The 11,534-nt window shown below is 44.8% G+C and overlaps 1 protein-coding gene and 1 long non-coding RNA gene across 2 annotated transcripts in view; both read left to right on the top strand.

Annotated features, from left to right (window-relative positions):
* PELI2 (pellino E3 ubiquitin protein ligase family member 2) overlaps window positions 1-4,487 on the top strand; it is a 65,317-nt gene extending 60,830 nt beyond the window's left edge. Inside the window, exon 6 of the mRNA XM_042869451.1 lies at window positions 2,093-4,487. Within this exon, the coding sequence (XP_042725385.1) occupies window positions 2,093-2,659 (567 nt within the window). The 3' untranslated portion in view covers window positions 2,660-4,487. The remainder of the gene's footprint in view (window positions 1-2,092) is intronic.
* A 31-nt stretch (window positions 4,488-4,518) lies between these two features.
* Window positions 4,519-8,045, top strand: LOC122178907. The gene is made up of 2 exons (XR_006178495.1): window positions 4,519-4,817; window positions 5,230-8,045. It is a non-coding gene; the product is annotated as an uncharacterized LOC122178907 (long non-coding RNA).
* Window positions 8,046-11,534: the final 3,489 nt, after the last annotated feature.

The raw sequence follows: 11,534 nt of genomic DNA, 5'->3' as shown, positions 1-11,534 counted from the left end.
GTTCTCATTAGTTTAATAGTGTTAGAGGTATCCGTGTGCTCATGCTGAACTGAATTACCCAGTTTTGCTTTGCTGAAAACTGACTCCTTCAGTGGGTTTGGAAAATGAATGCAGAATAAAATTCTGAAACTCCAGAAAACAACCTGAAGTACATAAATTGTTTTGGTGTTGCAGTTGTGCCCTTTTACGTTGTTAGCAAACTACCTTGATAGAGCTCCTAAGGAAAGGCAGTACTAAAACAAATCCCCTTTCCTGCATGTAAAATGATTTGAATTCTCATTGAAATAAAATTACATGGCATGATGGTATTGATGTGATCAGTATTCGTTGATTTGGTTCATAAAACCAAATGCAGCGTATAATGAATTGAACACATTGCATACGAGGGCTTTTTTCTTTTCTGTTTGTGAAGGCATTATCTGAAGTGCATGAGATCAAGGATTCTCTATTTGAACCACTGAGTTTTTTTGTATTTTATTTATTTTTTCATGCTGCTAGTACTTTATGATGGTGGCTTTTTATCTGCAGTCTGTATTGTACCATTTAGGTGCTTTATCCAAGGAGGATACACAGTTAATATGAATTTAAACTGGATTAAAGTGTGAATGCCAAATTGCTTGTCATTCATGGAATTCTTAGGCTGTAGTGATGACTTTATGTGACCTACTTAATGTCCAGGGGATTTATTTTGTCTTAGTGGCATTTGCTACTCATTTTCAATGTACAAACCTGGGCAGTAGGTATGCTGTCTCTCTTGATTTCATTTAATACATATTCTTCACAACTAAACTGGGGGCAATGGCCTATATACTTTTGAAATTAAAATAAATTAGAATATTTCACTGAAGTACAATGTGTTTAGCATAATCCCTTGAAAATGTATCACGATTACCTGCTTTCATTCAGATAAGAGAAACCCTTAGGCAGTGCTTATTGGGGCTGTATTTACATGGAACACCTCACTGAAGAGAGGGCTAATTAGTTTGGGGGATGGGGGGATCATTGCTCAGAAGCTGAGGCTGGGTGGCTTTGGTTGCAGAACTTGTCTCTTGAGAGATGTGACTTGTAATTCACTCTGTGGTGATACCTTTGGATGTACCTGTGCGTGCAGCTGGTGCTGCATTTGTCATTTATCTGTAATGTATCTGCAGAATCACCGTTAATAAGGTATGCTGTGGGGGTTCATGCTTGTGCAAAATGCTTTGCTCCTACCACAAGCCAAAAAAAATGGTATCTGGGTATCAGGACGGTCCTGGTAGTAGCTGGTTTTGGTCCATAGAGGGTCTTAGCGTGAGCAACCTTCTGCCAGTCCTCATGGGCAAGGAATTACAGGGGAGCTAGCTGCTGCCTGGCTGAGACAGCCCTGAGGGAATGGCAGGTTTCCCCTTCCATCTGTGGTGACTTATCAAAGGCATAAAAGGCATGCAGGCAGTCAGTACCAGACAAAAAATAACGTGCTCAGAGGTGAGAGTAATTATAGAATCACAGAATGGCGTGGACTGGAGGGGACCTTGAAGACCATCTAGTTCCAACCCCACCATGGGAAGGGGCACCTTATGAAGAAGTTAGTGTAATGTGATAATTTCACAAAGAATTAGAGGAAGGAAAACTGCATGGTAACTAGTATTCCCGTAGCATGTAATGGTTGCAAATTTAAGATCTCATCTACAAGAACAGGATGAAAAAGAGCTATGCTTATTGTAATCTTAAATACAGAAGAGGTGAGAGATGAATTCAGACAAATGGGGGACCGTAACAAAAGAACGAGATAATTATTTAGCATGCTGGTGAAAGTAATTGTTTCTTGAGAGAGAGGGTGTATTTATAGACAGAGTTGGTTGTGAGAAAGTGGTGTCTCAGACCTGACCCCTTATCTTGGTTATCAGGCTGTGGATGCCCAGTCTGTCCCTAGAAGTGCTCAAGGCCAGGTTGGATGGGGCCCTGGGCAGCCTGGGCTGCTATGAAACGTGGAGGTTGGTGATCCTGCATGAGGTGGGGGGTTGGAGCTTCGTCATCCTTGAGGTCCCTTCCAACCCAAGCCGTTCTGTGATGATTCTGTGGTGATTCTGTGATCTTTGCGTTCCACCACTAGGTAGAAAACGAGACCAACGTCCTACAAGATGGCTCCCTCATTGACCTGTGTGGAGCCACCCTTCTGTGGAGAACAGCAGACGGACTGTTTCACACCCCGACCCAGAAACACATCGAAGCTCTGCGGCAGGAGATCAACGCCGCCAGGCCGCAGTGTCCCGTCGGTTTAAACACTTTGGCATTTCCCAGTATCAACCGTAAAGATGTGGTGGAAGAGAAGCAGCCCTGGGCATACCTCAGCTGCGGTCACGTTCACGGCTATCACAACTGGGGACATCGCAGTGACACAGAAGCGAACGAGCGGGAATGTCCGATGTGCAGAACCGTTGGCCCCTACGTGCCTCTCTGGCTTGGTTGCGAAGCAGGCTTTTACGTGGATGCCGGCCCTCCGACTCATGCTTTCACCCCTTGTGGACACGTGTGCTCTGAGAAGTCTGCAAAATACTGGTCTCAAATCCCGCTGCCTCACGGTACTCACGCATTTCATGCTGCCTGCCCTTTTTGTGCGACACAACTGTCTGGGGAACACAACTGCGTCAAGCTTATTTTTCAGGGTCCAATCGACTGATGTCACTTTTGCGATGACCACGATAGCGTTTTGTTTAACAACTTACTGTGAAAATTTTGCCACTAACTCTAGATTTTACCTTTTTTTATAACGTTATTAATAGGGTGGTGGGGTGGGGATGGGGAACTGACAAAGGAAACGGTGAGGAACTGTGGTGGGATGGGATACATTGATACCTGGAACTCGACAGATATCAGTGGGGTTGCATGCTCAAAAGCAGCATATTCACAAAGTCTTCTTGGTCAAATTGTAGTATATTTGTAATCTTTTTATTAGTACCCTGGATCAGAAAAAGATGTCTTAATGATTTTTTTAAGCTAAGATTTTTTAATGGAAAGGTTTTTCTTCTAAACTTTGACAAGCCTTTAAAACCTATTTTTCAAACCTAGAAGGAACGTACAGAATGTAACTGTCTTTAATTTGCAGTATAATTTAACTTGAATAGTTTCTCAAGGAGCTAAAGCAGAATGTGTGGACAGCCATAGGTGAATGTTCACTAGAGATAATTGGATATGTAAGAGAAAAATTAGCTGCCTAAATTGCAGAGTATAAATGTAATTAAGATATCTATTATGGTATAACACAGCTGGCCAACAAGGCATCAAGGATTACTTGAAACTGAGCAAATCCTGTTTGCATTGATTTCTTTTCAGTGTAATAGATGTCCACTGCTCGTTATGTGTAGTGTGTGGCTGGGTTTTGTTTTGTTATTCCTTCCCCGTTTAACTCGCATATGGTGAAACCTCTTTACTTTTCTACATACATACATCTGGTTTTAAGCCAGCCTTCTGCATTCGTGTAGTCTGATCTCTGTATTTCTGCTTAGCTTAGCTTGCCCTACCTGCGCCTTGCATGCCCACAACCGTTGGGTTGAGATGTAGCAAGCCTTGAAAAACTAAATCCAAGAAAGGGATGTAGTGCTACAGCACAACAGCAGATTCAGGTGCAATTGACACAGAACTTATTTACATAGACCTGAATTCAGGGAAGCACTTAATTAACGTACAAGTATAATCCCACAGATGGGATTCAAGGATCTAAGTGCTTCAGTGGGTCGTGGCTACGCACTGTTACGCTTTGAAATAATAAAGAAAAGCAAAGGTTAAAAATAATTTATTTGAGTTCACTTAGTAGCCAAAATGCTGTGAGGAGAGCATCCTTTCTGGTTCAGCTGAGTATTTCTGTTCAGTTTTCAACTAGCTGCCATCTGTCACCTCTTTATGCAGATTGAGATGTGTTTGTATCTTCCTTTCTTAAATGTTTGCAAATCAAACAACATTCAGATGTAATCAGATCCACGTATCGGGGTGGTACATCTGAAGTGGATCACTTGGAATTCCAGACTCTTTAAGGGAGCTGATAAATATTTACTGTGGAGATAATTAAATCAGAATTTCATATGAGATGTAGCCTGCCCACTGTTAGTGTCATTTCATGCAGAGTGAGAACTCTGATTTGGTTTCTGCCTTTTGCTTTCTGTGCTCTTGGTATCTGAGGTATCAATCTATCCAGTCTATAAAGAAAAACAAAACGGGAGAAAATTACAGCATCTCCAGACTCGAACTCAGTTCTGTTTGATCAACTGTAGCTTTTTGCTATATTTGCGCCCTTTGTATAAATAGATAATTTATATGATTTTAATATATTCTGTATATATACTTGAATTGGCCTGTTCATATTTTGGTTGTAAAATTATTTTATAGTTAACCTTATAAACATTTAACGTGTCCCTTGCTGGTGGTGCTGGGACATGCTTTGTCTGCTGCTGGTTTTAGTGTAATTTTGCTGTATAAATGTTCAGCATTTTAATAATTTGAAAATAGCTTTACTTTTTACTGCTTTTTGCTGGTTTTTTTTTTTTGTTGTTGTTTTTGGTTTTTTCAGTTTTGTTCTGTAGCATTTTCTCTAAAAAAAAAAATCAAACTGTACAGTTTTGTCCCACTCAGTGATTGGAAATAGGATGCATCTTGTTAACACAAAACAATATGCTTCTTCCTAGTGCCTTCTCAATGAGATCCTCTTGTGATTCCGTGTGCTGAGTCCTTACGCCCACAAGACAACCTTGTGGCTGCTCTTCATCAAGAACGGTGATCCAACCAGATGGGGAAGAAACGCCTTTGGCCTTCAGTTCCTCCTGGTTTCTGTTGTAAATGTGAAGGTGCCTCTTCCCTGTTTATATTCAGTACGAGTTCCTCAGGTTCCACATGCATAGTGCAGCATTATTTCTGTTTAGCATATACCTCATCTGTGAGAGGCAGTCTCACCTCCACCTCGTTCCTATTGGACTCGGGAGTGCTTAACTTTGTTTCTCACAAGAGATGCGATGAAAACACACTTTCAGGAAATGCTGACTGTTGAATTCTGGCCGTGAGCTGTGTGTTTATGCTGGGGGGGGCAGAAGTCTTGGGTTCCATGTGCAGCATCTTCACCAGCCTTGGCTGGCAGCTGCCTTTTCCTGAGCTTTAGCTCAGCAGGACACGCGTGTCTCCTTTTGAGCCTAAATGGATGTAAAGCACAGGTTCCAAGGCACCTCCATTATTGTGCTTCACTTGCCTCCTTTTCTGTTGCAGGTGAATTGTTGCTTCGGGGCTTACATGTAGCTGTGCCCTGTGCAAAGTGCATGCACAGAGCTAGAGGAGCGCGTGTTGGAAGTGCCAGCACACCATCTGGTCGCTGTGTTTGGTGTGCAGTGAAAGGCAGGTGAATGGTTTGTGTCTGAGGGAAGCGTCCTTTCAAAAGGCTGTGTTTTAAGCAGAATTCCTTTGCTTTCACTGTCAGCAGTTCTGTATGATGAAAATACTGCAGGAGGGAAAACTTCTGTCTGGGAAGCAAGCTTCAGCAGCCCCATGTATAAATCCAGGTACTTTGCCATGAACAGTACTCAAATCTAGGGTGCATCCTACAAGGCTGGGGTTTCTGGGAAGGCAGAGGAGTTGGTAGCATTATTTTCCTCAAACACCATTGCCACGTGTGCTGCTCTGATTAACTGAGGGGCTGCTCAGTTGCTTATCCCATTTCTCTTTCTCTCATCTCAATAACCACACGGCTTCTCATTCTGCTAACTCAACTGGAAGCCGTAGATTCTAGACAAGCAAGACTGATCCTGTTTGGAGAGACTGAACTTGAGAACCACACTCATACTTTGTTTTGAAAGCTCATTTCATGATCTCAACGTTGAGTTTCTTACATACCATTTCAAGCACTGGCAGCATATTCTGTAAAGTTTTTTTTTTTAACCTGTTAACTCAATTTGAATGCTTCAGAAACAGCTTTGACTGCATAACTTAAAGTTAAAAGTATTTTTTTCTAGTCTGATCTTTAAAGCAGGAAAAAGTCTGTCATACCCATGCATGCTGGAGCTGTAACACTTCTCTTTTTCCTGGCAGCTTCTTGGTAGAGTGCTGAAGTCTCAATAGGCAGCTCAGTAGTGAGTGTTGTTCTTTTTTGAACCGTGGTCCAACTTGTACAAAAGAGTTAGCATGATACTGCATTTTAATCAAGATATTTTTTTTTTTCAAGTGTGGTCACTTTGTGCCTCTGGTACAGTAGCAGTACTGTACTGGCATAGCAATTAAAGGAGGATTGTGTTTCTTGGGGAGGATGGGAATGGGACTGAAAGGAGACGAAAGCCGCTGTCGGACTGCTTCCATGAACTGCTGTGCCAGGAGCTGTGACCATAACCGTTCTGCTTTCAGACCCGGTTCATGCTGCAAAAAGCACTCTCTTTTGTTAGGAGGCCCCACAATAGATTGGGAAGGCTGTGGTCATCCCAGGAAAACACTGGTTGTGAACATGGCAGTGCCTGGAATTGAAGGATTCTGCTTCAGAGCCCGAGCAGGGAGTGGAGGTGCTGGGCTGGGGCTGCCCTGAACAGCTGGGAGTCGCATGGAGAATGCAACACACTGACCAGGATTTACTGGAACTCCATGTACCTCGTGAAATAAGCTCTTGGTTGGGGCTGTGGGAGCTCTCCCTTTGCTGCTCACTCGTTTTTCTGCTGTTTTGTTTCTGGAAGTCATCATGTTTCTGTGCATCTAGTTCATTTCTCTGGGCTGAGAGATCTGTTGGTAGCGATCTGGCCATCGTTAGCACTGATGGTCATTGAAAAGCATTTTTAATGTGCTAGGGAAACTGACTCCAGTTTGAAAGGAGCTGTGCTTGTCCGTTTTTATCAAGGATAGTATTGCAGAGAGTGGTCAGTCTCGTTTTACCCACAGTTATTGCTGACTTTCTGCACTGGATGTGGATGAGTGGACATGTAGAGCTGTTGACCCAAGGAGGTGGGAGGCAGAAATCTGTTGGGCATTGGGGCTGAGTAGATGTGGGCAGCCCAACTTCTGAGTATTCTGACTGATCCTTCCTTCCTACTCATTTACTCAGTTTTCAGCCTCTTGTGAGTTCTTGGTTCCTTTCTTTCTCTACTTACCTGCCTCGTTGCAGGTGCACCAGTAAATGTGGCTTGAAAGGAAGGCAGGGAAAAGAAATAGATGCCTTCAGGCTTGCTTCTTTTTAAGGAAAACGAAGTTACAAATGTCTTTGATTTTTTCCTCAATATTTGTATTTCATGAGCACTCTTCACAACCTTCACACTCAGTATTGGTGAATTGAAGGGATGAGCTTAGAAGATCATGAGCTTTTTGGAGGTGTGGGGGTAGTTGCTGGGCTGAGAAGTTGCAGCGTGCAAACCGGGTCCCACTGACTGCAGCAGGGCACCTTGGAGTTGAAGTCCCTTCTGTTTCCATCTCAGTGCTTAGGGATGGGTGTCCAGGGATCAAACGTGTGGTGAAGAGCCCCTGTTGCTGCCATACAGCCATAGGAACAGCCTCAGCCACGCAGTGTGATGGAGAAGCGTTCACCTTCCAGCAGCGTTAGCAGCTCGTAGACTTCTGGGTGTGTTTGTAAAGCTGGTCTTTTCTACACTGTGTGAAATGAACTGAAATGATTTCTTTGCTGTTGTACCCGTGGAAGTACAAGCCATTTTGGGGGGGAGGGAGGGAGGGGGTGGCAGAAACCTTCAAGAAAAAAGAAGAAATTAAAATGTTATCTCAGTATTCTCATCGACTCCTCCAATGTTGTTTTTTTTTCCCTCCTGCTGATTGGTTGTCAGGGCTTGACAAGGGTTTGCAAAACCGTATGAAGAACTTATTAAGAATGCTACCACTTCTCCTGCTCTCTTATCCCCTTCCCTCTGTTCCTCAGCAAGCAAAGCCCCACATCTCTGAGGATCCTTAAGCATTGGAGGTACAGAGTGGATTCAGGTGTGAGTGCCCTGAAATTCCAGTTGATTGACACCCCTGGTTTTTAAATGGAGCTGTTTGTTTTCAATGCCAGCTGCCTTCTCGCGGTGTTAACATAATTGCAAAATAAAAGCAATTTCCAGGAATAATATGCTTTGTGACTCCTGAGATTAATTTTCATAATGGTAATTCTGCATTTCATTTACGTCTGTGTGTTTGTGCCCTTTCTGTACGCAGTTGCTGTGAATTTGCAAGCTTCGTTTCTTTAAAATGAACTGAAATGAATGGTCTGCTTCTCTATTTTTTTTTCAGTAAGAAGGAAAGAACATTGACAAGAGCATAATAAAGGAGAATCAGGATTTCAGCAGCTTTCTCTACATGTGACCTGCCAGCTGGCTAGCAGGCTTCCTTCTAAATAGGAGCCTTCTGTGCTTCCCTGGGAAGATGCTCTTAGGTGAACGGGAGAGGAAAAGCTTTGGGATATCGATGTGCACTTTGTGAGAGGTTTCCAGAGCACCTCTGATGTCTTCCCTTTCTTTCCCTTCCAAGGTATCGCCGCACGGATGCATATTTTTAGGAGGAACTTAAGAAATCTCTTTCATGTAAAAACAAGGCAGACAGAAGTTTGACGGAGGTGTCGGAGTTGTGTGAGCCTGATTCTTCTTTATTCTTCTAAAATGTTAACTCTGAGATCTCATGGCTGAATACGGGCTTGGGATGAGGGAATACTGAGCAGCAGAAAGGAGCTCCGTGGCTGTGAGCTCTGGGAACTTGCTGCTCTGCTCTCCTATGCACGTTGTCCTGTCTCATTGGGAAAACAGAAGCTTGACCTCCACTGCAACTGCATGAGAATCCGTATTTTTTTCTTGTTTCCTTTTGTTGTTTGCTTTTGTTTGGACAGAATTTGCAGCTTTGATAGAAAACTGGAGGTGTTCAAGGCCAGGTTGGATGGGGCCCTGGGCAGCCTGGGCTGCTATGAAATGTGGAGGTTGGTGGCCCTGCCTGTGTTGGGGGTTTGGAGCTTCGTGATCCTTGAGGTCCCTTCCAACCTGGGCCATTCTCAAGTTGTTTTTTTTTTTCAAGTGATTCATAGAGTCACCACATCACCAAGGTTGGAAAAAGACCTCCAGCATCATCCAGTCCAACCATCCACCCACCACCAATCTTTCCTCACTAAACCACATCCCTCAGTACAACATCTGAATGCTTCTTGAATGACTTCCAAGGATGCTGACCCTACGGCTCCCTGGCAGCCCATTCCACTGCCTGACCCCACTTTCAGGGAAGGATTTTTTTCCTATTATCCAACCTGTACTTCTGGTGCAGCTTCACTGGGGCCAGGGGGCTGGGAGGAGATACCAGACATTGTCTGCAGAGCTGAAGGGCTCTTGGTGTATTTTGTATGTGAGACCTGCACTTAATTAACACAGAGCCTGCTCAAAATGAGGGCCCAGCCCTGGATCTCAGCAAGCATTAATCTGTTCCTTTGCATTAATGCTGGTCAAAGAGCTGTGGTGTGCTTCCATGGGTCTGGCTTCTTTTAAGGGACATCTCTGGAAACAAAGCTTGGCCTTCTGGTTTATAACAACCAAGAAAACCCACCACAACCAAGTATCTTGGATTGGAAGTAAGAAAATCACATAAGAATGTGCAGAGAAGCTGGTGGGTACTGTAACCAGAAGTTGGCTTGTGGGTTTGCCTTTGGTCCCCACTCAGTTTTTGCTGCCTTCTTCCTCTTGCCTGCCTATTGCTGTAGGTAGGCTGTAGCATTGCTGTCGTAGGGCTGTGCATGCTGAGCTGCCTCCTGCTTTCCTGTGGTAAAAACCCGACTCACGTGCTCTGCATCTTTCTGGTGAGATGCTGGTTTCCCCCAAACCAACCTCTGTGCTGTGTTGAAGGCTGTATGGAAACACAAGGCTGTGGCTGAGTGGTGGGGGATGCTGCTGGCGGTGGGAATGGGAATGATAGATAGATGGTGGCTGAGTGTGGAGGACCTGTGAAGGTGGCTAGTGGGGCAACAGGTCCTAAAGATACCTGCCCTGTTCTTTGGTCAAGTCTGGATCTGCTTTTCAATCATCCTCTCTCATTAGCAGCTGTGAAACTTCCTGTTCATGGAACAGCAGACCGGTTGGGGTTGGAAGAGACCTTAAAGCCAGTCTGGTTTCAGCCCCTTGTGAGGTCAGGGACACCTCCTACCAGCTCAGACTGCCCTCAGCAGAGGTTTGGGGATGGATTTTCACCCTGTTGTCTCATTAAGAAGGAGAGCATGTTTGTTTATTCTTATTTCCTCCAAAACCACCCCATGGAAACCAGTTGCTTTTGCATTTCTGTTTTCTTTGTCAGCTGAATTCAGGTGACTTTCTGCCCGGATCAGATGGGAACAGCTCTTTGCAGGGTCCTGCAGCCACACCAAAAAAGCCTTCCCATGTCCATTGATCCCTGCTCATTGCAGAGGAGTGGGAGCAGATGGCCATTAAGGGTCCCATCCAACTCCACCCGTTTCATGGTTCTGTGATGAAGAACCAAAGCACGGAGCAGCTGAGCGAGGTCCTGGGGTGCTGTGAGGGGCCGTGCGAGCAAGGAAATACTTTGCAGTAGTAAATAAAGCAATTATCTGTTTTTCCAGATGCATTTCAGGCCAGGGGGGCCGAGAGGAAATTCCTAACTGACTGACTGCCTGTGGGATAATGCTGTTTCCATAGGCCTCCCTGCCAAGAATCACTTAATTATGAGTAATTAAAAAAATAATAATAAAAAAAAAAAAAAAGGGGGGGGGGGGGAGGAGGGTTGATTTGGCTTGAAAATGCTGAGGGAGTTAGAGAGTGGAAAATGGGATAATGGAGTAAACAGAAGTGAAGGCAGTGATGTCCCCGGTGTGTGGGGCCACGTGAGCACCATGTGCTGCAGTTATGGGGTGCAGACATGGGCTGCATCCCTGTTTCTTCCCCCTGGCAGCAAAGTCTCTGTGTTGTGCAGGGATTTGGGGTCGGGCTGAGGGCGCTGGCTCTGCAGTGCGTGGAAATATGCAGCGTTCCCATAAAGGCCCACTGGGATGGGGTGTGCTCCTCTGGTGAGGTGCAAAACCTGAGCCCTGGGGCTCTGCACTCAGTGTTTGCTGGGATTCCTTCAAGATTCCTTTAATTTTCCCCTTTGCTTCCAGAGATTTTGGTGTGGGCTTTCTGAAACTCAACCCTGAAAGCTGCAGAGTGATGTTAAGATGGAATGTTGTCACTGGGGTTGAGCAAAGCTTTAAGTTTCACAATCTGGTGGGAGAACTGGGGGGAGTGGGGTCCAGTTTAGAGATTTCTGCCCTGTGGATAAAACAGCTGACAGAAAAAGCGAGCGTGGTTTGGACAGTTTGTTTGAAAGCAGCTTTTGCATAGAACCATAGCATCACTATAGAATCACTCTGGTTGGGAAAGACCTCCATGATCCCCAACCCCAGCCCACCCCCACCATGCCCACTGCCCACATCCCTCAGTGCCACATCTGCATGGTTCTGAAGCACCTCCAGGGACGGTGACTCCACCATTCCCCGGGCAGCTGCATCCCACTGCATCACTGCTCTTTCAGGGAAGAAATGTTTCCCAATACCCAACCATTATCCCTTTAGGACAGCTGGGGATAACGGTTTAACG

The sequence above is a fragment of the Lagopus leucura genome, unplaced genomic scaffold (genome assembly GCF_019238085.1).
Source record: "Lagopus leucura isolate 7727_CA_CO unplaced genomic scaffold, USGS_WTPT01 Super-Scaffold_1, whole genome shotgun sequence".
Taxonomy (NCBI): Eukaryota; Metazoa; Chordata; class Aves; order Galliformes; family Phasianidae; genus Lagopus; species Lagopus leucura.
Note: the sequence above shows the minus strand (reverse complement) of the source record. Positions and strands in the feature narration are given on the sequence as shown.